The sequence below is a fragment of the Lampetra planeri genome, chromosome 48 (assembly GCF_965212315.1).
Source record: "Lampetra planeri chromosome 48, kcLamPlan1.2.h2, whole genome shotgun sequence".
NCBI classification, from domain to species: Eukaryota; Metazoa; Chordata; class Hyperoartia; order Petromyzontiformes; family Petromyzontidae; genus Lampetra; species Lampetra planeri.
This window is the reverse complement of record NC_136154.1, coordinates 3,974,284-3,997,280: the sequence shown is the minus strand read 5'-3', so window position 1 is coordinate 3,997,280 and position 22,997 is coordinate 3,974,284. Positions and strand designations below refer to the sequence as shown.

Sequence of the window (22,997 nt, the reverse complement as noted above, 5' to 3'; positions counted from 1 at the left end):
AAATCCCAACACTCATCTAACCCCCTTCTCCCATTCTAAAACGTCTCCATGCTGTGGCGCAGTGGGTGGGCTGTCACCGTTCACGGGACGCGCAAGCGGTTCAACGTTAATTTTATTTTGGAGAGGCGGAGTAATCGTAGTAGTAGTAGCGATATCAGTGCCGCTTGTTCTTAAAGACCTCGTGACTCACCGCAGAGAACCATAGTGACACGATCAAAGCCACTCCAAGATAGCCAGCACCACTAGTCTGAATGTTGACGAAATTCTTGAAATCACAGCCGCAGTTGCTATGAAAGTAAAATGAGCACACGTAACTGGTCATGTTAATTATGCGCTGCTTCTCGCGTAACCGATGCATCCTTTCATTCACGATCCACTTCGGGAACGTGGGAGATCTTTGTTAAAAGGCCTACTACACCATGGGGGTAGCGGCGAGCCGTGGGGCTGACCATCCACCCCCACGTGCGCCAAGATGGCCGGCCTTCATAGGCACCACTCACAGCACTTGCCCCAACAGAATGTTAAGGGTATGCGGGGGATCTTTGTCTCTTTCGCAGCAACGAGCTGTGGCGCGGGCACGCGGTTCAGCTCGTGCGCCGCCGCGTGTCCGGCCACGTGCTACGACCCCACGGCCCCGGCTCAGTGTGCGGACCCCTGCGTGGAGGGCTGCGAGTGCGCTGACAGTGCCCAGCTATGGGATGGCGTCCAATGCGTGCAGTCGGGCCAGTGCGGGTGCCGGGACACAAATGGCCGCTACTACAAGGTGAGTGGTCGCTACCGACTCCACTTCCCTCCCACCCCGGACTGCCACACTCCTGCACTCACTGCCAAGACAAGCCACGTGTCTGGGAGGCTCAACTGGTACACGGACGGCCGCTACTACAAGGTGAGTGGTTGCCACCGCCGCCGCTTCACTCGCACTCGCCTCCAAGAGAGACCACGTGCCTGGGAGGCTCAACTACCAACCGCACTCGTCCGCCCCGACGATGGATTCTGCTTGTGGGTCTGTTTTTGAAGCGGCCGGCCTCATGTGATCATGGGCCACGTGAATGAGGTCACGGGCCCCCTAGGTTCCCTACCTCTGGTTCAGGGGTTAGGATTGAGGTTCATTGGTTAGCAATGAGGGTTAGGGGTTTATGGTGAGAGTTTTGAGGTGAGCATTAGGGATTATGGTTCATGGGTTAGTGTTTAAAGTTAGATTACTGGGGTTCGGGTTAAGAATTATGGTTTTGGATGTCTACTTAGGATTAGGGAATAAGATTCGACGTTAGTGCTCGGGATTAGGGTTCAGCAGTTAGAATTGAGTGTAGGGTTAGCCTTCGGGATGGTGGTATGTAGGACCGCTCTTTTTGCCCCACATGTGATGAGACCATCTACCCTCTCCGCTCCCCTCCGCCCACTCGCCCCTGCACAGCTGAACGAGGCGTTCTGGCAACCCGGGTGTGCCGTGCAGTGCACGTGTGCTTCCCCCGACAACATCCAGTGCCAGTCGAACTCCTGCGACCTCACCTTCAACTTCTGTGGCACAGACAGCAAGGGGGTGCACGGGTGCCACCGCAAGAGCCGTGAGTTCCTGCGTTGTCGCCGAAGACAATCATCGATGTGCCTATCCAACAGAGACACACCAAGTTGTCGTCCCCTCGCTGATGCAAGGGGGCAACACTATATCCCTGCACATATGGCAAACAGATGGCAATTAGTACATGAGAAGGGGGTATGGAGCAGGTGGAGATCAGCCCACACTCTGCTATGTCCGCCTTCTATCTGGCAGAGCAAGGGTAAGTCTCCTCCTCTGCACCCACGCACGGGGAGTGTACTGCCCTCTCCTGGGAGGCTTTGGGCGTGGCACCACCTCGATGCCCATGGGAAGGGAGTTTCACAACAATTGTGCGGTGATCCACCAGCCCTCACTGCTGCGGCTGCTGCCTCTACAGTGCTGGATCACAGGCGGCCATGTGTATAACCAAAGCCACCACTGCCACCCCCAGTTTTGTGCAAATAGATTGAACAACAGGAAAAGGTTTGCATTGCTTGTTGTTATTGATGATGTTGTTAATGTGGTTGCTTCATTCGTATTAATCTTTCTGCTGCTGTTGTTTTTGCTGTTGTTGTTGCTGCTTCTGCTGCTATTGTTGTGGCTATAGTGGAGTGCACCGCCTGGGGCGACCCGCACTATGTCACGTTCGACGGCCGCACCTTCGACTTCATGGGCACCTACACCTATGCCCTCACACAGGTGCGCGAGCCTCACCCATGATCTATCCGCCATTGGATGAAGGAGCCTCTCCAAGCCGCCGCCGCCATCTCCCATTGGTCCTGCAGATAGCGCCCCGATTTTTACACAGCCCCGTCTCCGTAGTGGATGTGACCTCTCTCTCTCACTCCCGGGCGCGTTCTCCCCATCGTGCTCATCAACAACTCATTGCCTGTGATGTGCCCAGCCCAATCCCGTTGTCGACCACAGTCAACACGATTCCCCTTAACTTCTTCTTCCACACATTTGTCCCACTCATGTGGGGTGTTCCGTTGTTCTTGCCAACCTTCTCCATGCTGCCCTCTCCTGCGCCATCTCTCTTTCCGCTCCTTGGGCCACCATGGACCAATCGCACGACATCCCCTCCCCCCACCTCTTCTTCTGCCTTCCTCTTGATCTCTTTCCTTAGACTTGCATCACCTGCACCTTCTGACCCACAATGTTTCTGTTATCTTTCCACATGCCCAAATCACACTCGCCTTTTCTCTCTCATCTCTGTGATTTGTACCACCTTGATTCTTCCTCTCACTTCTTAATTTCTCACCCCTTAACTTTTTCTCTTTAATTGCGAGCCTGCACAGCATAGGTGGCAAAGCGATGTCCGAAGCGATGCTGGGCCTCCCCGAGCTAAACTTAGCCTTACATTAGTGTCTGCTGCGTGTGCACACGTATATATAAAAAAAACATCAGCACCGACTGTGGTGGCCGGGTATGCCTGATGCTTGGTTACATCATCCCCACTTGCCGACAGCGTTTGCCCCATTCTACAGAGAGCTCCCCCTCCCTATAGACCACGCAATGAGGGGAGGCGAGTCATAAACAGAAAGAGGCGGGGCCATAAAAAGGAAAGGCGGGGGCCAAAAGCGTATTCGACAATCTGGGACTAATCAGCAATGGGTGGGGCCTAAAGAGTGAGGGCCCAGGTCGTAAATTGGTTCAACTTCGCCATTCATTTCAGGTTATAAGAGCACGGAATTAAGTACATGCAGCGGGCAGCAGCGTGGCGTTAATGCCCGCAAATGCAGCCACAAGGCCAACGGGTAATATTTGACTGCCTCTAGTCGACTCAACTCCGACAATGACGAAGTGAAATACAAATAAATGCTTAACCAAAACTCCACAAGTCGGCTTCGACTAGACTAAGACTCCCAAATGCAATTAAAGACGAATGTTTACCAAATTAACACTGCCCTATGTGTTCGTGTGTGTGTGTGTGCACGCACGCGCACACATACAGCCATGCTCTGGAGCCGGCTGGAACGTGCTGGTGAAGAACGAGTTCATCTCCGGAAGCTGGTCCATCGCTTACACCCGTGACGTCTTCGTCAACATCTACGACCACAGCGTGCACTTCGGCCTCGGCTGGAGAGTCTACGTGAGTGCAGGGCCCCACCTACCAGTGCTGGTCAGGCCCCAGCCCCCTGCTTAGTTTACGAGCTGCGACGAGTTTTGAGCACGTTTGGGGGGGGGGGCGATCTGCGGCCAGAGTTACAGAAATGGCCGACGGTAGCCTAAGGCGGGGAAAAAAAGGCTTGTCGCCACTCCGAGTAATCAAAGGATTTACAACATCGGGAGTTCGTAATGTGAGGAGATATCTCTCGAGCATTTAAGACTTACATAGTTCACGACAAAATGAACAATGATAACATCACACCTGTCAACCCCTTATCAGTGCCCTCTCTTATTACAGACCAATTCAGACCTTATTGGTCACCAGGTGCCCCTTATAAATCTAAACGTTCATTCTAGATTTGAAGCTTTCGTGACTGCAAGTATTCATATTCTTAGGTTTTTTTCCGTAAAGTCACGTAGGTAAAAATTTTAAATTTAAATTAATAAAAGTAAAATAAAATAAAAACCACGACATTTCGGAGGCGACACAAGTCTTCAGGTTATTAATTTTAATTTTTTACCTAAACGTTCATGCTGCAAAGTCCCATCACAAGGGAGAAACACAAACAAATAGACAAAAAATGTGCCTGCATTGTAACGTCTATACACGGTATGGACCTGAAAACTCGATTTCCCTGTACAAGAATACGAGTTAAACCGTACAGGATGACAGGTACGTAACATCAACAATCAACGTTTTAACTTTTTAGCTTTCGTCCGTACATTTGTATAACCTTTGTTGTGTTTGTGTTGCGGGTTCAATAAAAAAAGACCATGAAAAATAAAACCAATCAGCATTAATAACATAAACATTCTGCCACTGCAGCACAGGGAGTGATAACATTATGTTGGCCACATTGCATGGTGGTTGTCGTCTTAGCAGCCGATTGGCTTTAGCAGTGGGAGTGATCAGCGAGAGTTAATGATCTTACCATTCATTTTCCACGTGACATTTAGGACCATACATACGCCATGGTAGGCTGCAAAACGTGTGATGAATCACGAGATAACGTTCTTTACTCTGGTCCCAGCTCTGCGTAGAGAACGGCTATAGACAGGGTAGAACATACCTGTCAGCAGCATTTGCTATATGTAGCAGCACCGATAAACAACCTCCTTCCCCCAACTTTACCACAGCTGGATGGAGTGGAGATCAACGTTCCGTACTACTACTCCAATGGGAGCGCGGAGTTCTCCGTGATTCGCTCAGGGAACTTCATGCGCCTGCGGAGTGACTTCGAGCTCGAGGTTCTGTATGACGGGCACCACCACGCCGTGGCGCGCCTCCCTGCCTCCTTCGCCGGGGCCCTGTGTGGCCTCTGCTCCAACATGAATGGAGACCCCAGCGACGATTTTGTGATGAGGGACGGCAACCGTGCTGCGTTGGCCACCGACTTCGGCAACAGCTGGAAGATTACGGAGCCCGGCTCTTCTGAGACGTAAGTGTGTGTATGTGGATGTTTGTGCGTCTGTAACTACAGGGGCTTCTCCCTCCTCAGTGTGCTCGGAAAGGTCCTGGCAAGGATTATTCCTCATCGTCTTGCCAGGCACGCTGAGGAGAGGCTTACGGAGCCCCAGTGTGGTTTCAGGACAGGGCGGTCCTGCACAGATGCCATACTTTCTGTCCATCTGCTACAGGAGAGGTTTGGGAAATTCCAACAGGACCTATATTTTTGCTTTATTGACCTAGTCCAGGCCTATGATACCATCAGTAGGCCTAGGCTCTGGGTTGTTTTTTGCTTTTCGTGGTGGTCCCTCTCAGAATCCCTGACTATCTGCTCACAATCATTAAGGACCTTCATGATGGTGGGGGGGCCCAGGTAAAGCTATGTGGTGGGGAGTTAGAGCCATTCCCTGTTCACCTTGGAGTGCAACAGGAATGTCCTCTGGCACCTATATTATTTAACATCTATTTCGACCGTGTAGTTCGAGAAACGTTCCATGGCTGTACTGGAGGAATCTCCATCTGGTACAGATACAATGGGAGGCTAATCAATGCTCGGGTGCGGTCGAGGGATGGCTCCCTATTGGTCAACCATGTTATGTATGCTGATCATCTGGTAATTGCTGCTCACTCTGATGAGTTGGAGGCGCTGCTGCTGAATCTGAAGCGTGTCACGAAGAAGTGGGACCTTACCATCAGCCCCACCAAAACTAAGCACCTGCCATGGGTATTTTGTGTCATCAAACACTCCACCCCTCAACTCCCAATAGGTGGGGTAGTTGTGGAGAGAGTGGAGAGGTTTCCCTACCTGGGCAGTGTGTTTTTGACCAGTTCGGATTTGACACCAGAGGTCTCACTCTGAATCAGTCGGCTGCATGTGGAAACTACCTGGTCTGTCGCTCCACACGAAGCTTTGGGTCTTCTCGGCCATGGTCATGCCCTCCCTTCTCCCCTAATGGAACATCTTTTCCGGTTTGAAACGTTGAGGCTGGCCTGCCGACGATCCATCCTGCATTTAACCAGGTTGGATTGCGTGAAGAGCTTACAAATCCTTGAAAAGTCTGGACACAGTCCCATCGGTGAGCTCCTCCGTCATGCAAGGCTGCATTGGCCTGGTCATGTTGCCCGCATGCCCAGCCACCGCAAGCCTAAACAGCTTTTGTTTGGCCAGATAGAAGGGGCTAAATGATCTCCAATGTCCGCCCACCCACCCACCACACCTACCAACCACACCCACCCACCACACCTACCCAATAATCCACCGACTAACCCACCCACCCACTAACCTGCCCACCAACTCACCCACCCATCTGCCCACCCACTAGCCACCCACTCCATCCACCCACCACACCCACTCACCCATCCACCAAATCGCCCACGCACCCACCCACCCACCAAACCACCCGCCGACCCCGACACACTTGCTTTTTTTCTGCATGAAAACTACAGCGGCTCAGACGACACAGGCAACCACCCGACCCCGAACGCCAACGAGGTGGCCACGGCCTCGCAGAATGACAAGTGTGGCGCAATTAGCAACTCCGTGGGCCCCTTCGCCGCCTGCGCCCATGCCGTCGACCCTCAGCCCTACGTGGACGGCTGTGTGCTCGACCTGGTGCTGCAGGGCTTCGACGGTGCCGTGCTGTGCCGAGCCCTCTCTGCGTACTACGCCGCCTGCATCAAAGCCGGCATCGCCCTGAATGGCTGGAGGAACGAGACGCTCTGCCGTGAGTAGCTTCTTATTCAGAAGCAACACCCTGACTATCACAATTGATAGCAGCTCAACCAAGTGGCTCACCATGAGGGAGCCAAATACTCTAAACCCATAGAGATGCATAGATATACATAGACACCCATAGACTAAACTAAAAAATAACTATTTAGTATTGTTACCAAGTAAGGCCCCAACCACTGAGCTGCTATGTAGCTCTTTTTCAGGAGCGACCTGGCTATCACAAATAATAGCTCAACGCAGTGGAAATTTATAGCAGCAGCCAAATACTGTAAACGCGTGGTGATGTTGATTCTAAATGTGGAGGGTAAAACCGGAGGATTCCGAAAAAATCCGTGGGACCACGGGGAGAGAGACACGAAAACTACAAATATACAGCAGGCGTCAGGGTCGGGATCAAACCCACAACGTCCTGTACACCAGGCGAGGTAGTTAACATTTCCTAGCTACCGTGATGTTGATGAGAGAGAGATGCAGACTCCAAAACTACAGCAGCAGCAGCAGGCATAATCAGGGGTCAGGATCGAACCCACGACGTCCTGTACACCAGGTGAAGTAGTTAACATCTCCCTTGCCACCTAGGCGCACCGTGACCTTTACCCCCTCCCTCCCCCCCCTCCGCCCTCATCCGCGACCTCTCCACAGCCGCCCCGGCGTGCCCCGCCAATGGCTCGTACTCGCACTGCGCCTCCCCGTGCCCCATGACGTGCGCGCGGGGGCCGGGCGAGGGTCAGTGCGCGGGAGGCTGTGTGGAGGGCTGCGTTTGTGACGCCGGCTACCTGCTGGATCACGACCAGTGTGTGCGCGCCGACAAGTGCGGCTGCATCAGCAATGGCAAGTACTACAAGGTGAGTGGCGAGCGGTGAACGGCAGCGGTCTCTGGTAGACTGGTTTGGCTGGGATGGGAGGTGCACAGGTGACATGGGGCACCACGGTGGGTCAGATATGTTAACTACCTCGCCTGGTATACAGGAGGTCATGGGTTCCAACCCGACCCTCACGATATATCTGCTGCTGTAAATTTGGAGTCTCTCCCTGTGGTGGTCACTGCGTGGATGTTTCTCCGGGTCCTCCTCCGGTTCAGGTTCTTTCACGAGAGTGATAGCTGGAATTTCGCAAGCTTCACTCGTACTTAACCACACCTCGTCACTTCGTTCTGCGAGAAGCGACACCGGCCATCGGTGTTGGTGTTTGCTCCCTCGCGACGGCACCGCCAGCCGGAGCACGGCTGAAACCCAGCCTCGACCCAGACTGAACTCAGACTTCTGTGACTCTTAACGATCCCTCCTCGTCCCATCTTTCCTCGAGGCACGACCCATGGTTGGTGTCGGTGTCTGCCGGCAAGCCTCCGCCCCAACTCCCTTGCGGGCCTCCCTCGCAACGCTGCATCGCAAGCCGAGTCACAAGACTGAGCAAAACTCGAACCAGACAGAACTTAGACTCTCTCAGACTGACTGCGTGATGTGCATTTGTGCTTAAAACCAAAAACGTGCAACCCCCTCAACCCCCTCCTTGTGCATCTCTTGTGAGAGAAAAACAAACCGAAAAAAACAGACACCCTCCCGACCCCTCCTCGCGACCGCCCTCACACTCCACTCCCTCTGAGTGGGTCATCCCGAGGCCAGATCCCTCCATACAGATGTAATAACGTTCAGGAGGACTTGGACGCCGGGGTTGGAGGCACACTTATTTATTCCGTACAAGGCGCAAAACAGACCGGGACATACAACACTGGAAGGGGTGTCGGCCCCTTCACCCGTCTAACTGGGGAGACACACTCTAGGCTACCCCTAGCCTATCTCTCGGTCCTCCACTATCAGGCTAGGGGAGGCTAGCTAGCCCAGCACTGGCCAACTGGGCTTACGGCGCCCGGAGTCCCCAGACCAGCTCTGACAAGAGCACCGGCCCCTCCGTAACACCCCTACACAGATGTATGGCCGGCCTGTTTTCGTGCCGAACTGCTGGAAGAAAAAGGGTGGCCGGGGAGGTCCTGAGGTTTGCTGTTTAATGGCATTCCACGACCTCCAGACGCTTGGTGCGGTGAGGAGTAGCGGGTTGTTTTCATTATTTAATTAAACAACACAAATATTATTGGCAAAATTATTCTTAATATATTTTTTTGGAAAAAGGGGATAAATACAACATACTGCACTACTCAAATCACAGCCCCCCTGTTTTCATCCATGACCTTGCCACCATTGATAGCAATATTCCCTTGAGGCAGCTACCGTTCCCATTTCAAGTTAATCCTTCCCTCGAGAAAGCCGGTTTTGGCCTTGGAAATCTCATTAATTCCAGACCTGGTCCGGTGTGTAAACATCGCCACTGGGGAGACAAAAGCGGTAGGGCATGGTTCTGGCCACCCACCCCCATGTGTGCCGTGATGGCCTCAATAGGTGCTCGCAAAAAACACTTGCCGCAACAGTCTGTTCAGGTTATATGGGGGATCTTTGTATTTGTGTGTGTGCGTGTGTGTGTGTGGGCGTGTCCCAGCTGGGAGATGAGTTCATCTCAGACGACTGCAGGAGTCAGTGCGTGTGTGAGGCTGGTGGATTGGACTGCGACGCCTTCTTCTGCCCTGCACTGCACACGTGTGGACTCACGGACGACGGCAAGATCGGGTGCAATGCCCTGGAGGGTGAGATCATCGTCGTCATCATCATTGTCGTCGTCAGCATCGTCTTCATTGTCGTCACCATCATCATCATCATTATCGTCCCATTATCATCATCACACCATCATTGTCACCACCATCGTCAGTAACGTCGTTACCACCATCATTTAAATCGATGCATTCAGCACCGAGATGGCCCCGTGCTGAAAATCCGTTCTCCTGATGGCCACGGACAGCTGCAATGCATCCCCATGGCGTCTTTTTGAGCTCACCAACAGGGCGGTTGGACCACGCCGCAACTGCTGCAATATCTTGAGTGAAGATTTCGGCATCCATTGGGAAACTGCGCCATCGCGGTCCATTCCGTAACCTCTCGGGCAACGTTTACAGAGTCGCATCACCGCTGACAAGAAACTCTATTGACCTCCCTGGCTAGATCGCCACGATGATCTGTCCTTGGTCCCATAATTTCCATTATTTTGCACTACTATCCCCCGCCCCCCCCCCATTTCCCCCTCCCGACCCCCACCGACCCCAGGTCACTGCCAGGCATCTGGCGACCCCCACTACGTGACGTTCGACGGCACCTACTTCGACTTCATGGGCACGTGCGCGTACACGCTGGCCGCTCCGTCCGCGCGCTATGCCGGCACATCACGTGACGGCGCTTGGCGAGTGCTTGTGGAGAACGAGGCGCTGGGGCCGTACGCCGCCGTGTCGTACACGCGCGCCGTCGAGGTGCAGCTCGGCAACCACACAAGGGTCAGGCTCCTGCCCGGGGGCGCCGTGAAGGTGAGTCACCTCAGGGTGCCTCGAAATGGAACCCGAATGGCGCGCGGCGTGAACGTGATGTGTCTGCCTGTCAGAAGTAATTACCAGTGATACGTTGTACTCAGATTTTAAATGTCGTGCCTTTGCTCTCCAACACACCAGTGTGGCCATACCAGTAACAAATTGGCACGTTCTGTTTACGTGACAAAACCTTACTAATTGGCTCTGTCGGGTGGTTTGACGACACAACATTTACATTTACACGATCTAGCCCAAAAAAACCTGTATTATGGGTGACGTATTAAATGTAAAGCGATGATGACGATGATGAATTGTTGTTGGCAACTTGCAGCTGAACGGCGAGACGGTGAGCCTGCCGGCGCTACTGCCCGGCGCCACGGTGGTGCAGCTGGGGAACCTGGCGGTGCTGTCGGCGCCGGCAGCCGGCCTCACCGTCAAGTACGACGGCTTCTCCTATGTGGACGTGGGGCTCAAGGCCGACTTTGCGGGCGCTGTTGAGGGGCTGTGTGGGAACTACAACGGAGACGTCAGCGACGACTTCACGGGGCCTGCCGGCGAGGACCACAGCACGCCGTACACATTCGGCAATGCCTGGAAGAGCGAAGAGTCTGCCTGGAGACCAACGTGAGCGCTCGTAGGCATACAAACACACAACAACAACAACAACCGCCATTCGCCACTAAGTGGCGGTGACGTCACCACGATGCTTGTGCCAGGCTATGTGCACCTTGAGGCCACGTGAAGTGTCGAACGCCCGCTGGCAGGACGTCACGGGGCAGACCCAGGTGCCACGGGTCGACTGACCGAGATGACCGAGATGACTGGCTGATGCACCACCTGTGCCCCCTACTGTGCCAACTTACTGTGCTTTAGCCACCCGGCGCTCCGCTCGTTGTTGTGAGCGTCGCTCCTCTGCCCTCCGTTGTTGTTGGAGGGCGACTGCCTCCAACTGCCCAGTAGCGTCCTTCACGAGCCTCCTCCACTGAGGCCGATCTTGACACCGCTGGTACCAGTCATCGGCAAGTCCACTCAGCTCCACGTCCTCCTGTACCACATCACTCCATCTCGTCTCTAGCCCGTGCCGCGCCCGTTTAGCCCCCTCGATCCGGCCGAACAAAAGTTGTTTAGGCATGCGGTGGCTGGGCATGCGGGCTACATGACCCAGCCAATGCAGCATTGCCTGCCGGAGGAGCTCACTGATGGGACTTTGAAGGAGTTGTGAGCTCCTCACACAATCCAGCCTGGTTAAACCCAGGATGGATCATAGGCAGGCCAGTCTAAATGTTTCAACCGGCGAAGATGCTCCATTAGGGGGGTCCACGTTTCGCAAGCATAGAGAAGGGAGGGAATGACTGTGGCCGAGAAGACCTGATACTTCGTGCGGAGCGACAGACCAGGTAGCTTCCACACAGCGTTACGCAACCGATGAAAAGATATTGCCGCTCGACTGATTCGGAGAGAGACCTCTGCTGTTAAACTTGAGCCGGTCATAAGCACACTGTCCAAGTATGGGAAACTCTCCACTCTCTCCACTACTGCCCCATTGCCGATTGGGAGTTGTGAGGGTGGAGTGTCCGATGGTACAAAATACCCAGGCAGGTGCTTAGTTAGTGGCATGCTCCAGCCTCAGCAGCAGCGTCTCCAACTCCTCTTCTGAATGAGCAGCTATTACCAAATCATCGGCATACATAACGTGGTTGACCAATAGGGAGGAGCCATCCCTTGATCGCACCCGGGCGTCGATCAGCCTCCCATTATATCTGTACCAGATGGAAATTCCCCCGGTACAGCTATTGAAGGCTTCACGAACTACGCAGTCAAAATAGATGTTAAATAATGTGGGAGCCAGAGGACATCCTTGTCGCACCCCAAGGTGTACAGGGAAAGGCTCTGACTCCCGGCCACGTAGTTTTACCCGGGCCCGCTCACCATCATGAAGGTCCTTAATGATCGTGAGCAGAGGGGCAGGGACTCCGAAAGCACGAAGAACAACCCAGAGCCCAGGCCTACTGATGGTATCATCGGCCTTGACCAGGTCAATAAAGCAGAGATGTAGGTATTGTTGAAATCCCTACACCTCTGCTGTAGCAGACGGACAGAAAATATGGCATCTGTGCAGGACCGCCCTTTCCTGAAACCGCATTGGGGCTCCGCAAGCCTCTCCTCAGCGTGCCTAGCAAGGCAATGTTGAATAATCCTTGCCAGGACCTTTCCCGGCACACTGAGGAGTGAGATGCCCCTGTAGTTGTTACAGTCTGTGCGGTCCCCCTTCTTAAAGAGGGGGACCACCAGGGCATCCTTCCAATCCTGCGGAACCCGTCCAGTGGTCCAGACTGTTGTTATGGTGTCATATAGGGCAGTCTGTGCACAAACGCCACCCTCCCTGAGCATTTCGCTTGGGAGATCATCTCTGCCCGGTGCCTTCCTGGTCTCAGACTCTGGATCGCCTTCAGTACTTCCTCAACAGATGGCACCTCAGCCAGCCACTCACAGGGGGTGACCTCTTCCAATATTTGAGGCACCGCAGCCCTATTAGAGTTATCCCCACTTTGGGCCATGATGTTTTCCTGGCTGAGGGATTTACCCTCCCACAGGACCTCACAGAAATGCTCAGAAAAAACGGCAAACCTGTTCCTGGGGGTCAGAGATTGGATCACCGTTCTTTCCCCTAATGATGGTAATAGGTGTGGCACTGCAGGTTACTTTTTTGATGGAGATAAATCGTGATTTGTGATCGCGGGCCACTGAGGCAGACTCCATCTCCTCGGCAACCCGCGACCACCACCCATCCTTGCAGCGCCTTATGCTCTCCGAACCTCCGAGCGAAGGTTGCGGTAAACCTCCTCATTCTCTGACGTGGGATGCTGTAGCCGATGAGAGTGGGCCTGTCGCTTTTTCTCAACTAACCTGAACACCTCCTCTGTCAGCCAGGGTTTCTGGGGAGGTCTGGACCGCGTACCCAAAGCAGCCATTGCAGCTGCATGAGTCACAGTCCTAAACCTCGCCCATTTACCCTCGACATCAGGAGGAGTGGGGGATGATGCCAACCCCAGCTGCAAGCGATGATGAAATTCTCGCTTGCAACTTTCATCAGCTAACTGAGACCAGGCCACTTTAGGTTGGAATGGGGTCCTGGGTGTACACCCACCACCGGAGTGGAAGAATGGCAGGCGCATCTTACAGATGACTAGTCGATGGTCAGAGGGCAGATCAGCTACACGGTAAGTCCTGGTGTCAAGGACATGGGCTCGCATCCTCTGGTCCGTCACTATGTAGTCCAGCAGATGTTCTTGCTTGGACCCGGCATGCATCCATGATGTTGTGTGGATGCGCCAATGCCGGAAGAGCGTGTTGGTAATTACAAGCCCATGGGCTGCACACAAATCTAGCAGCCTCCTACCGTTGTTATTGAGCTGATCTGGTCCATGCCTTCCAATCACTCCAGACCAGGTGCCAGTATCATGACCAACCCGGGCATTGAAGTCACCCAACAAGATGACTCTGTCCCCAGTGGCCACTTTAGCCAGCACCTGTGACAGGAGCTCATAGAAGTCATCTGACTCATCGGCTTTGCCTGCATCCCTCCACGGATGTTCGTCTTCGGTGGGGGCATACGTAACCACGACCACCACTCCTCGCCTCCGGTTGATGGGAAGGCGAGCCCAAAGTATCCTGGGGCATACAGCTTCCCACACCTCACCGCCACGCTCCCACGCCCCCTTCATTCTTTTGTTCAGAAGAAGAGCCACACCCTGTTGTTTGGCAGTCTCCTGCTCCGAGTGGAGGACTGTCCACCCCTCATGGTGACAGGAGACAGAACCGGTCCACCGGACCTCCTAATGCCACAGAGATCCAGGCGGTACTGGTCTAGCTCCCGACAAAGGAGTGGCAGCCTCTCCTCCGCAGTGAGCGTTCAAACATTCCACGTGGCCATCCACAGTGGTTTTTCGTTGTTTCTGGAGGAGCCCCAAGGGTGAAGATTCAATCTCCTGGCTCCGCCAATTGGGGTTTGGCCAGGAAACATCATAGAAGCCTGTCCCTCTGGGGCCTCCAGCACAATCTTAATTGTTACATTTTTATGTTTATATCGTAGTCTCGTGGTAATTAATTGAAGGTAGAGGGGTTACCAGCCCCTCGCACCCGTCCAGAGCCCCCGTTTAGCCACTGTGGTGGTCACAGACGCCATGAGGGGAGAGGCCAATGGGCATTGGCCCTCCCCCCACAGCAATGTCCACGACAGTGTTTCCCGTCCAGCACCGCGAGCAGGAAGGGGGTTGTTTTGCCGGACAAACACACGCACACACGCTACCTGCCATGCCGAGACAGAAACTAAACCACGATGCACTGCAGATCTCAGAAGAAGACGTCCGAATCTGGCTGAGGGAACAAATTGTAATAGCATTTTCAGTCCTCTTATCCCTGGGCTTCTATTCAAGCCAAAACCGCAGGCCACCGACTTTAATCAAAGGTCTGTAAACTCTTTCTGTCCTCCCATCCCCATGGCGATCATAGCTGTGGGCCGGACTACGGCCGCGTGGTGACGCCCAGCGACGCGGACAAGGCACTGGCGGAGGTGCCGTGCGACTTCCTGCGTGGCGCCCAGTCGCCCTTCGCCCCGTGCTTCACGACGGTGCCGCCCGGGCCGTACTTCACCAAATGCGTGTTCGACCTGGCCGTGACGGGCATGGACACGGCGCTGCGCTGCTCGCACCTCCAGGGATACTTCGACACATGCCTGACGCACGGAGTGGTGCTTGCTGAGTGGAGGGCGGCCGCCAACTGCTGTAAGCGAGGGGAATTTCTTCATGCTCTCAACGAAAAATGAAATCTACCAAAGCCCCATTTTGGTTTGGCCTAGTATAGTCCCGGTAGTTTTAGAAAAACTGTGTGTGTGTCTCTCCGTGTTTGTGTATGTGCACAGTGCTGGCGTGCCCAGCTCACAGCACGTACAGCACGTGCACCCCTCCCTGCCCATCATCGTGCGGCCTACCTGCAGCCGCGTGCCCGCGGAGCCGCAGTTGCGCCGAGGGCTGCGTGTGCGACGCCGGCTTCTTCCTGCAGGGCGGCACGTGCGTGGCGGCGGCGGACTGCGGGTGCACGTACGACGGCGTCTACAGAGATGTGAGCTCAAGGCGAACACTGTCACACTGAGATAAATACTCACCCTATCACTCACCCTACCACTCACCTTACCACTACACCCTACATCATCGCAAGCACGGTCTTAACACCGACACTGCATGTACAACGGAGTCTTCAGAGACGTGACCTCAACACCAAGACAACAGCAACAACCACTATTTGCCGCTAAGTGACGTAGACGTCACCACGGCACCTTTGCCAGTCTAAGTGCACTTTGAGGCCACGCGAAGTGTCAAATGCCCGCTAGCAGGAGGTCACGGGACAAACCCAGGTGCCATGGGTTAACTGACAGAGATGACTGGCCGATGCACCACCTGTGCCCTCTATTGTGCCTATTACTGTGTTTTAACCATCTGGCGCTCTGCTCATTGTTGTGCCTTCTGCCGGTGCTGGAGGGTGACTTCCTCCAACTGCCCAGTAGCATTCTTCACGAGCCTCCTCCACAGAGGCCGATCTTGATACAGCTAGTACCAGTCATCGGCAAGTCCACTCGGCTCCACATCCAATTGTACCATTTCTTTTCTAGCCCATTCTGCGTTCGTTTAGACCCCTCTATCCGATGGAACAAAATATATTTAGGCATGCAGTGGCTGGGCATGTGGGCTACATGACCCAGCCAATGCAGCAAAGCCTGCGGGAGGAGCTCACCAATGGGATACTATCCGGATCTTTCAAGCATGTGTGAGCTCCTCACAAATCCAGTCTGGTTAAAACGGTCCAGTGATCCAGACTGTTATTATGATGTCATATATGGCAGTCTGCACACAAATACCACCCTGCCTCAGCATTACGCTTGGGAGAGCATCTCTGCCCGGCGCTTTTCCTGGTCTCAGACTCTGAATCGCCTTCCATACTTCCTGAATAGATTGCACTTCAGCCATTCGCTCCATGACATTACTCACATCTGGCACAGCATTACCGTCCGGCACCACCGAGGAGGTAGGGGGTTGTCTTTGCCGGACACCAACACGGTCACACTGAGATAAAGACTGAGCCTCTCACTTGCTCTACATCACGACAAGCGCGGTCCTAACACCAACACCATACGGTGGTGAGAGTCTGCAGGTTTAAGCAGGGTGGCGTCTACAGAGATGTGAGCACAACAACATTCACACTACAAACTTTAAACCAGCACTGACACCACCGCCAGCACAATGTAAGCTCAACACTCACACTATGTCGTTATATGTATATACAACACGACAAGCAACCACATGAACTTTAACACCACCCCCGCATGATGCGTGCCCTGTGTGTGCGTGTGTGCATGTGTCGTGTGATTTCAGGTGGCCGAGTCGTGGTACACCCACGACTGCTCGCGTCGCTTCACATGCCGCTCCCAGGGGGTGGTCGTGGAGGAGGCAGGCGGGTGCCATGGGGGACAGGCGTGCTTCCTCAAGGAGGGCCGCTTCGGCTGCCACGCAGGTACCCACCACCCCCACCTCCACCACCCCCCCTCTTTTCTGCCAGGGCCACCCACGCCGGGGCACATTCACTTATAACCCCTTTTCCGCTGGAAAAACTGAGCCGAGCCAACGGCAGGATATCTCACGGTGTGGATTGTTTTATTTCGTCAGATTATAAGAAGTCATATACACATTTAAATTTAGATTCGATAACTTACTTCTTTAGAAGATATTTTTGTGCGTTGCTTTGTCCTGCCACCGCACCTCCGATCAGTGTGGTTGGCTATGTGCAATGCGAAATACGTTCAACGTACCTACAAATGGACAGTACGCCATGAGGACGCAGCATCACCATGTGACATACCCGCGTCACCGCGTCACCTGCATGCGCCCGCGCTCGTTCACCGCGTGCGAGGTCAAAAGCACGGCTCAGTTTCTACAGTGCAAACACTTCCTGGTGCCTCGTTCCTCCTCCTTCTCCCCCCGTAGCGGAGGTGGAGTTGTCATGTGAGGGAGAGCGCATGTCTGCACGAGTCCCGCGCACGCTGGTGCTGAACTACACGGCGAGTGACACGCGGCTCAATGACCCCGCGCTGCCCGGCTGCTCCCTTGTCGACGACGGAGACTTCATCACCTTCGACATCGGCATTGCTGACTGTGGCGCCGTCTGTCAGGTGACGCGTGCTAGGCATCAACGGCGTTCCCCCCTGACCGATTGCATTTCGACTCATCGGCATAGATCGGTCGGATGATCGACGGATCAACTGAGAGAGCGACCGATGAATAAATTCATTCATCGGCCGACTGGCTGATTAGCCGAGTAATTCATCAAGGAATAAATTCTTCAACTGACTGATTGACTGATTGACTGACTGATCAATTGACTGATCAAACAACCAACAAGTCCATCAACTGACCAATTGGCCAACTCAATAATCAATTAACCAGTCCAGAAGAAGACTAATCCACCAATCAACAGACTATTTGACTGTCTGGCACATCAGATGTCCATCTTCTTAGGTTTTTTCGGTAAAGTCACGTAGAAAGTAAAATAAAATAAAAAACAAAAATCACGACGTTTCGGAGGCAACACAAGTCTCCGTCATCAGGTGGGACCGTCACAGCCAGATTAGCTGTATCAAGTGAGGCAATGATTCAAGATGTAATCCCTAAAAAGCGAGTTGAGGGGGGAGGGAGAGGGAGGGGGGAGCTCATCAGACTATGGTAGCCAATGAAAGGAACGTATCGGGAGGGAGGTGGGGCGAGGCCAAAAGGGTGGGCGATGGACGTGGAAGCGCTTGTGCGCAAGCGGCCAATTACTGCACACGCCAACACAATGCTGATGATTCCTTGCAGTCACGAAAGCTTCAAATCTAGAATCAGATGTCCAACAAATAAATCCACCGACGAATTGATTTTTGCATTGGAGTAACCTCGAGAGATGAACACTTCCTGGGGATGCCTTATGTGATGTGTCGAGAAGCTATCTCCCTCGCCTGGTATGCAGCAGGTCGTGGGTTCGATCCCGACCCTGATGCCTGTATATTTGGAGTTTGCATTTCTCTTCTCTCCCTATTATCGCGAGGATTTTTCTCCGGGTATTCCTCCTTTTTTCCTCCTCTGCATTTAGAATCAACATCACCACGCATTCAGAGTATTTGGCTGCTGCTGTACATTTCCACGTGATGATGATGATGATGATAAGCCACTTTGTTGAGTTGCTATCTTTTGTGATTGCCAGGGTCACTTCTGAAAAAAGAGCTACATAGCAACTCAGTGGTGGGACCTTACTTGGTAACAATACAAAATAGTTTAGTTTTAGTATAGTCTATGGGTGGCTATCTGTATCAATGCATCTTTATCTCAGTCAGTCGACCCGTGGCACCTGGGTCTGCCCCGTGACCTCCTGCCAGCAGGCATTCGACACTTCACGTGGCCTCAAGGTGCACATGGCCTGGCACAAGCGTCGTGGTGATGTCACCATCACTTAGTGGCGAATGGCGGTTGTTGTTGATGCATCTCTATAGGTTTAGAGTATTTAGCTGCCATGTGACAAGCCACTTTGTTGAGTTGCTATCGTTTGTGATTGCCAGGGTCGCTTCTAACATATAAGCTAATATCTTAGCAGGCTTGACCTGGTGAAATAAAAAAGAGTTAACAGTTAAGTTAAACCAGTGGTGCACGGATCATGGCCGACGATGGCAGCATTGATGTGTGACCGTCTCTCTCCCCATTGGCTTCCCTCCCCGTACAGGAATCGAACACGTCGATGATTTTCTCCCAGACGCTGACACTCAAGGAGAACGAAGAAGGCCAAGTGATCACGCGCAACTTCAACGACATCGAGCTCCTCATCACGTACGTGCAGGCCTGTGCTGTGTGAAATATATAAATGGGTGCCCACTAAGTGCACTTGCCACGTACGGCCTGTGTCGGCTGTATTGCGCTACGAACCCGGCGACCTGAGTTCGATTCCCGCTATCGGCCAACACCAGTGACGATTATCTGAACCGGTCCTGGGCCTCCCCTAGGTCGACTCAACCTAAAATAAGTACTTGGTGCAGTGTGCAAACATTGCCACAGGGGAGACAAAGGCGGCTGGGCGTGGTGCTGACCACCCACCCCCTCGTGTGCCATCCCAGCCTTCATAGCTGCTACAAGCTAATGGCACTTGCCCCAACAGTCTCTTGAAGGCGAAATGGGGGATGTTTGTCTTTTGTGCATGTATGGGGTGAGGAGCGGTAGTATAGTGGTTAGTGCACTGCGCAACGAACCCGGCAGTCCAGGTTTGATTCCCGCTCGAGACTTACATCAGTGGCAACAATCTTGGGCCACCTATAGGTCGACTTAGCCATAACTTAGTACCCGGTGCAGTGTGCAAACATCATTAGCGTGGAGACAAAGGAGACCGGGTGTAGTCCTTTCCACACCACCCCTTTGTGTGCGGTGCCAGCTGTCATAGGTGCTTATACTCGCTACTAACAGCACTTGCCCCAACAGTCTGTTAGAGGCTACACGGGTGAATCTCTGTCTTTGTGCATTGGTGTACACGGCTGGCCGTGTGTGCATGGAAAGGGTTGCTGCGATGCTACGATGCTACGATGTATCATACACCTCGCTGATCACGTCTAGGATCATAAACCATCATCACACGCACTCCAGTTATCCTCGTAACAGCAGCGCTGGCTTTTGGCTGGCCATCGAACAAAGACGGTGCTCACCGCATCATCGAGTGGCGCTTTCAGATGCGCTGCTGTTTCTCCTGTGGTCTAAAACGCTCTTCCTTCCGATATTAGGAAGCTACTAGAAGCTATGATGCACTTTTAAATCATCATCATCATATAGATTGACAAACTAATTTCTATAGAACTTCTGCTTGTCGTTGTTGTTGTGTTAGTTTGTTGTCCCCCCCCACCCCCCCCACCTCCAATTAGTCACGGTCGGGCCATACACAGTGTGAAAGAAGCTAAAGGCGCACAAACCAAACACATACATCGCGTTGCGCAGCAAGCACATACATCGTATCCCTCCGTTTGCCCTCAGCTGTGTGTACGACAAGCGCAAGAAGCTGGCCGTGAGCTTCACTCCGGACACGGGCAGCATCTTCATCACGGAGAAGGGGCTTGGGGACTTCGTCTTCAACATCGACCTCTTCACCACGGACGCATTCGCACTCGCCTACAGGCAGGGATTTTCACCGCTCACCATCATCGGGGGGTGGGGGGAGGGGTGTGCGGAGGGCAGCCACAGTGGCTAGGAGATGCTAACTACCTCGCCCGGTGTACAGGAGGCCGTGGTTTCGATCCCGACCCTGACGATGCCTGCTGCTGTTATCTATGTGGAGGCTTCTTCTCTCTCTCTTCCCCTATCTCTCCCTATTCCCACTGTGGCTAGATGTTAACTCCCTCACCCGGTATACAGGAGGCCGTGGGTTCGATCCCAACCCTGACGATGCCTGCTGCCGTATATTTGGAGGTTGCGTGCCTCTCTCCCCATGGTGGTCGTGTTAATTTTTCTCCGGGTTATCCGGTATTTTCCCTCCACATTTAGAATTAACATCACCACGCGTTTAGAGTATTGCCTGCTACTATAACTTTCCACGTGATGATGATGATGATAAACCGCCACTTCGTTGAGCCGCTAGCATTGTGATAACCAGGGTCGCTTCTGTAAAAGTGTGTAGCTCAGTGGTGGGCCTTACCTGTTAAAGTAAAAACTGTTTAATAGTTTATAGTTGATAATGCCTTCCCCACTGGTAGATTTGAGTGGAGGTGGGATGGGATGAGCCGCTTGATGCAGGTGATACGGATGTCGCGTGTTTCAAAACAATTCCCGGAACGTAATTTCTTGACCATTCCGACTGACGTCACACACACTTGCATGTACGTGTGTAGTCAATTCTCCTATAACTCCGCGTGTGCTTTTAATAATGCAAATTGGATGACAGAACGTCATGGTTGAATGTATGGTAGGGGGATCACGTTTTTCATAACGCTGATGCCGATTGAGCGAATGGAGCTATGTCGCAGTCAGAACAAGCGACCGTATGTATGGCTGCCTCCGTGTAGCATCGTCGTCGCACGAGGCATCGGGATGCTGCTGGATGCTTCCAGACGCTACCTGACCGCGCCTCGGACTTTGCTCGGGCCTACGTTGCGTGGAACATCGCGCGTTACCATGGACAGTGCTTTACCGCCCACCTATGTTAAATATTATTGATTTAGTACAACGTGATTTCTCCATAACGTGGTGTTCTCCAGCAGTGCAACTACCCATACAACGTTGTAGAGGAGAACGGAGACTGCACGTTGGACTTCTTACGCGACCGTACGTGGCCAACCGGAGGTCCTGTAATGCCACGGGCAAACCCTGTCTGAAGTGAGTCTCCTCCCCACGCCCCCCCCCCCCGCCATGTCTACAGGAGGAACGACTTCCCTGTGCACTACAAGAAGGACCAGGAGGTTTACCTGCAGCTCGCTGTCAAGTCCACCCTGAGTATCACCCTCTTCGCAGAGAACTGCTACGCGACACCCAGCGGTGACCCCCACGACTCCATCCGATATGACCTCCTCAAGGACGGGTGAGTGGGAGGGGGGGGGGGGGCGTTGATCTTAGTGGGGGAGTGCGCGAGGCTCCAGCGGGACACTTGGTGGTGAGCTTCTGGTGGTGATAGAAATGCCGATGCTGCTACATGCAGGGGCTCCTCTACTTAGGAACATTCGACTTAAAACATTTCAGAGATACGAACAAACCTGTCCTGTATGTCCATTTGCCCGTTCGGACCGAGAGTCATAAGTTCAACCACCGTACATTAACTGGCGGCGGTGTCATTTACATCTGCAGAACGTGAAGAAACTAGTGTCATCTACATCGGAAGAACATGAAGAACCAATATCATCTACATCTGCAAAACGTGAAGAAACTACTGGAATCTACATCTGCAAAACGTGAAGAACCAGTGGCATCTACATCTGCAAAACGTGAAGGACCAGTGGCATCTACATCTGCAGAAAGGGAAGAACCAGTAGCATCTACATCTGCAGAACATGAAGAACCAGTGGCATCTACATCTCGAGAACGTGGAGAACCAGTGGCATCTACATCTGCAGAACGTGGAGAACCAGTGGCATCTACATCTGCAAAACGTGAAGAGCCAGTGGCATCTACATATACAGAACGTGGAGAACCAGTGGCATCTACATATACAGAACGTGGAAAACCAGTGGCATCTACATCTGCAGAACGTGGAGAACCAGTGGCATCTACATCTGCAAAACGTGAAGAGCCAGTGGCATCTACATATACAGAACGTGAAGAACCAGTGGCATCTACATCTGCAGAACATGAAGAACCAGTGGCATCTACATCTGCAGAACATGAAAACCTAGTGGCATCTACATCTGCAAAACGTGAAGAACCAGTGGCATCTACATCTGCAGAACATGAAAACCTAGTGGCATCTACATCTGCAAAACGTGAAGAACCAGTGGCATCTACATCTGCAGAACACGAAGAACCAGTAGTATCTACATCTGCAGAACGTGAAGAACTAGTGGCATCTATATCTACAGAACGTGAAGAACCAGTGGCATCTACATCTGCAGAACGGGAAGAACCAGTGGCATCTACAGAACGCGAAGAACCAGTGGCATCTACATCTACAGAACGTGAAGAACCAGTGGCATCTACATCTGAAGAACATGAATAACCAGTAGCATTTA

The 22,997-nt window shown here is 53.0% G+C and overlaps 1 protein-coding gene across 1 annotated transcript in view; it reads left to right on the top strand.

Annotated features, from left to right (window-relative positions):
- LOC144733872 (IgGFc-binding protein-like) overlaps positions 1–22,997 on the top strand; it is a 59,372-nt gene that overhangs the window by 27,752 nt on the left and 8,623 nt on the right. Inside the window, exons 16-32 of the mRNA XM_078615879.1 lie at positions 558–763; positions 1,415–1,565; positions 2,145–2,236; positions 3,492–3,629; positions 4,784–5,085; positions 6,540–6,817; positions 7,468–7,670; positions 9,316–9,460; positions 9,975–10,228; positions 10,560–10,852; positions 14,741–15,012; positions 15,150–15,349; positions 16,657–16,795; positions 17,266–17,450; positions 19,031–19,134; positions 20,320–20,460; positions 21,698–21,856. Of these exons, the coding sequence (XP_078472005.1) occupies positions 558–763; positions 1,415–1,565; positions 2,145–2,236; positions 3,492–3,629; positions 4,784–5,085; positions 6,540–6,817; positions 7,468–7,670; positions 9,316–9,460; positions 9,975–10,228; positions 10,560–10,852; positions 14,741–15,012; positions 15,150–15,349; positions 16,657–16,795; positions 17,266–17,450; positions 19,031–19,134; positions 20,320–20,460; positions 21,698–21,856 (3,262 nt within the window). The remainder of the gene's footprint in view (positions 1–557; positions 764–1,414; positions 1,566–2,144; positions 2,237–3,491; positions 3,630–4,783; positions 5,086–6,539; positions 6,818–7,467; positions 7,671–9,315; positions 9,461–9,974; positions 10,229–10,559; positions 10,853–14,740; positions 15,013–15,149; positions 15,350–16,656; positions 16,796–17,265; positions 17,451–19,030; positions 19,135–20,319; positions 20,461–21,697; positions 21,857–22,997) is intronic.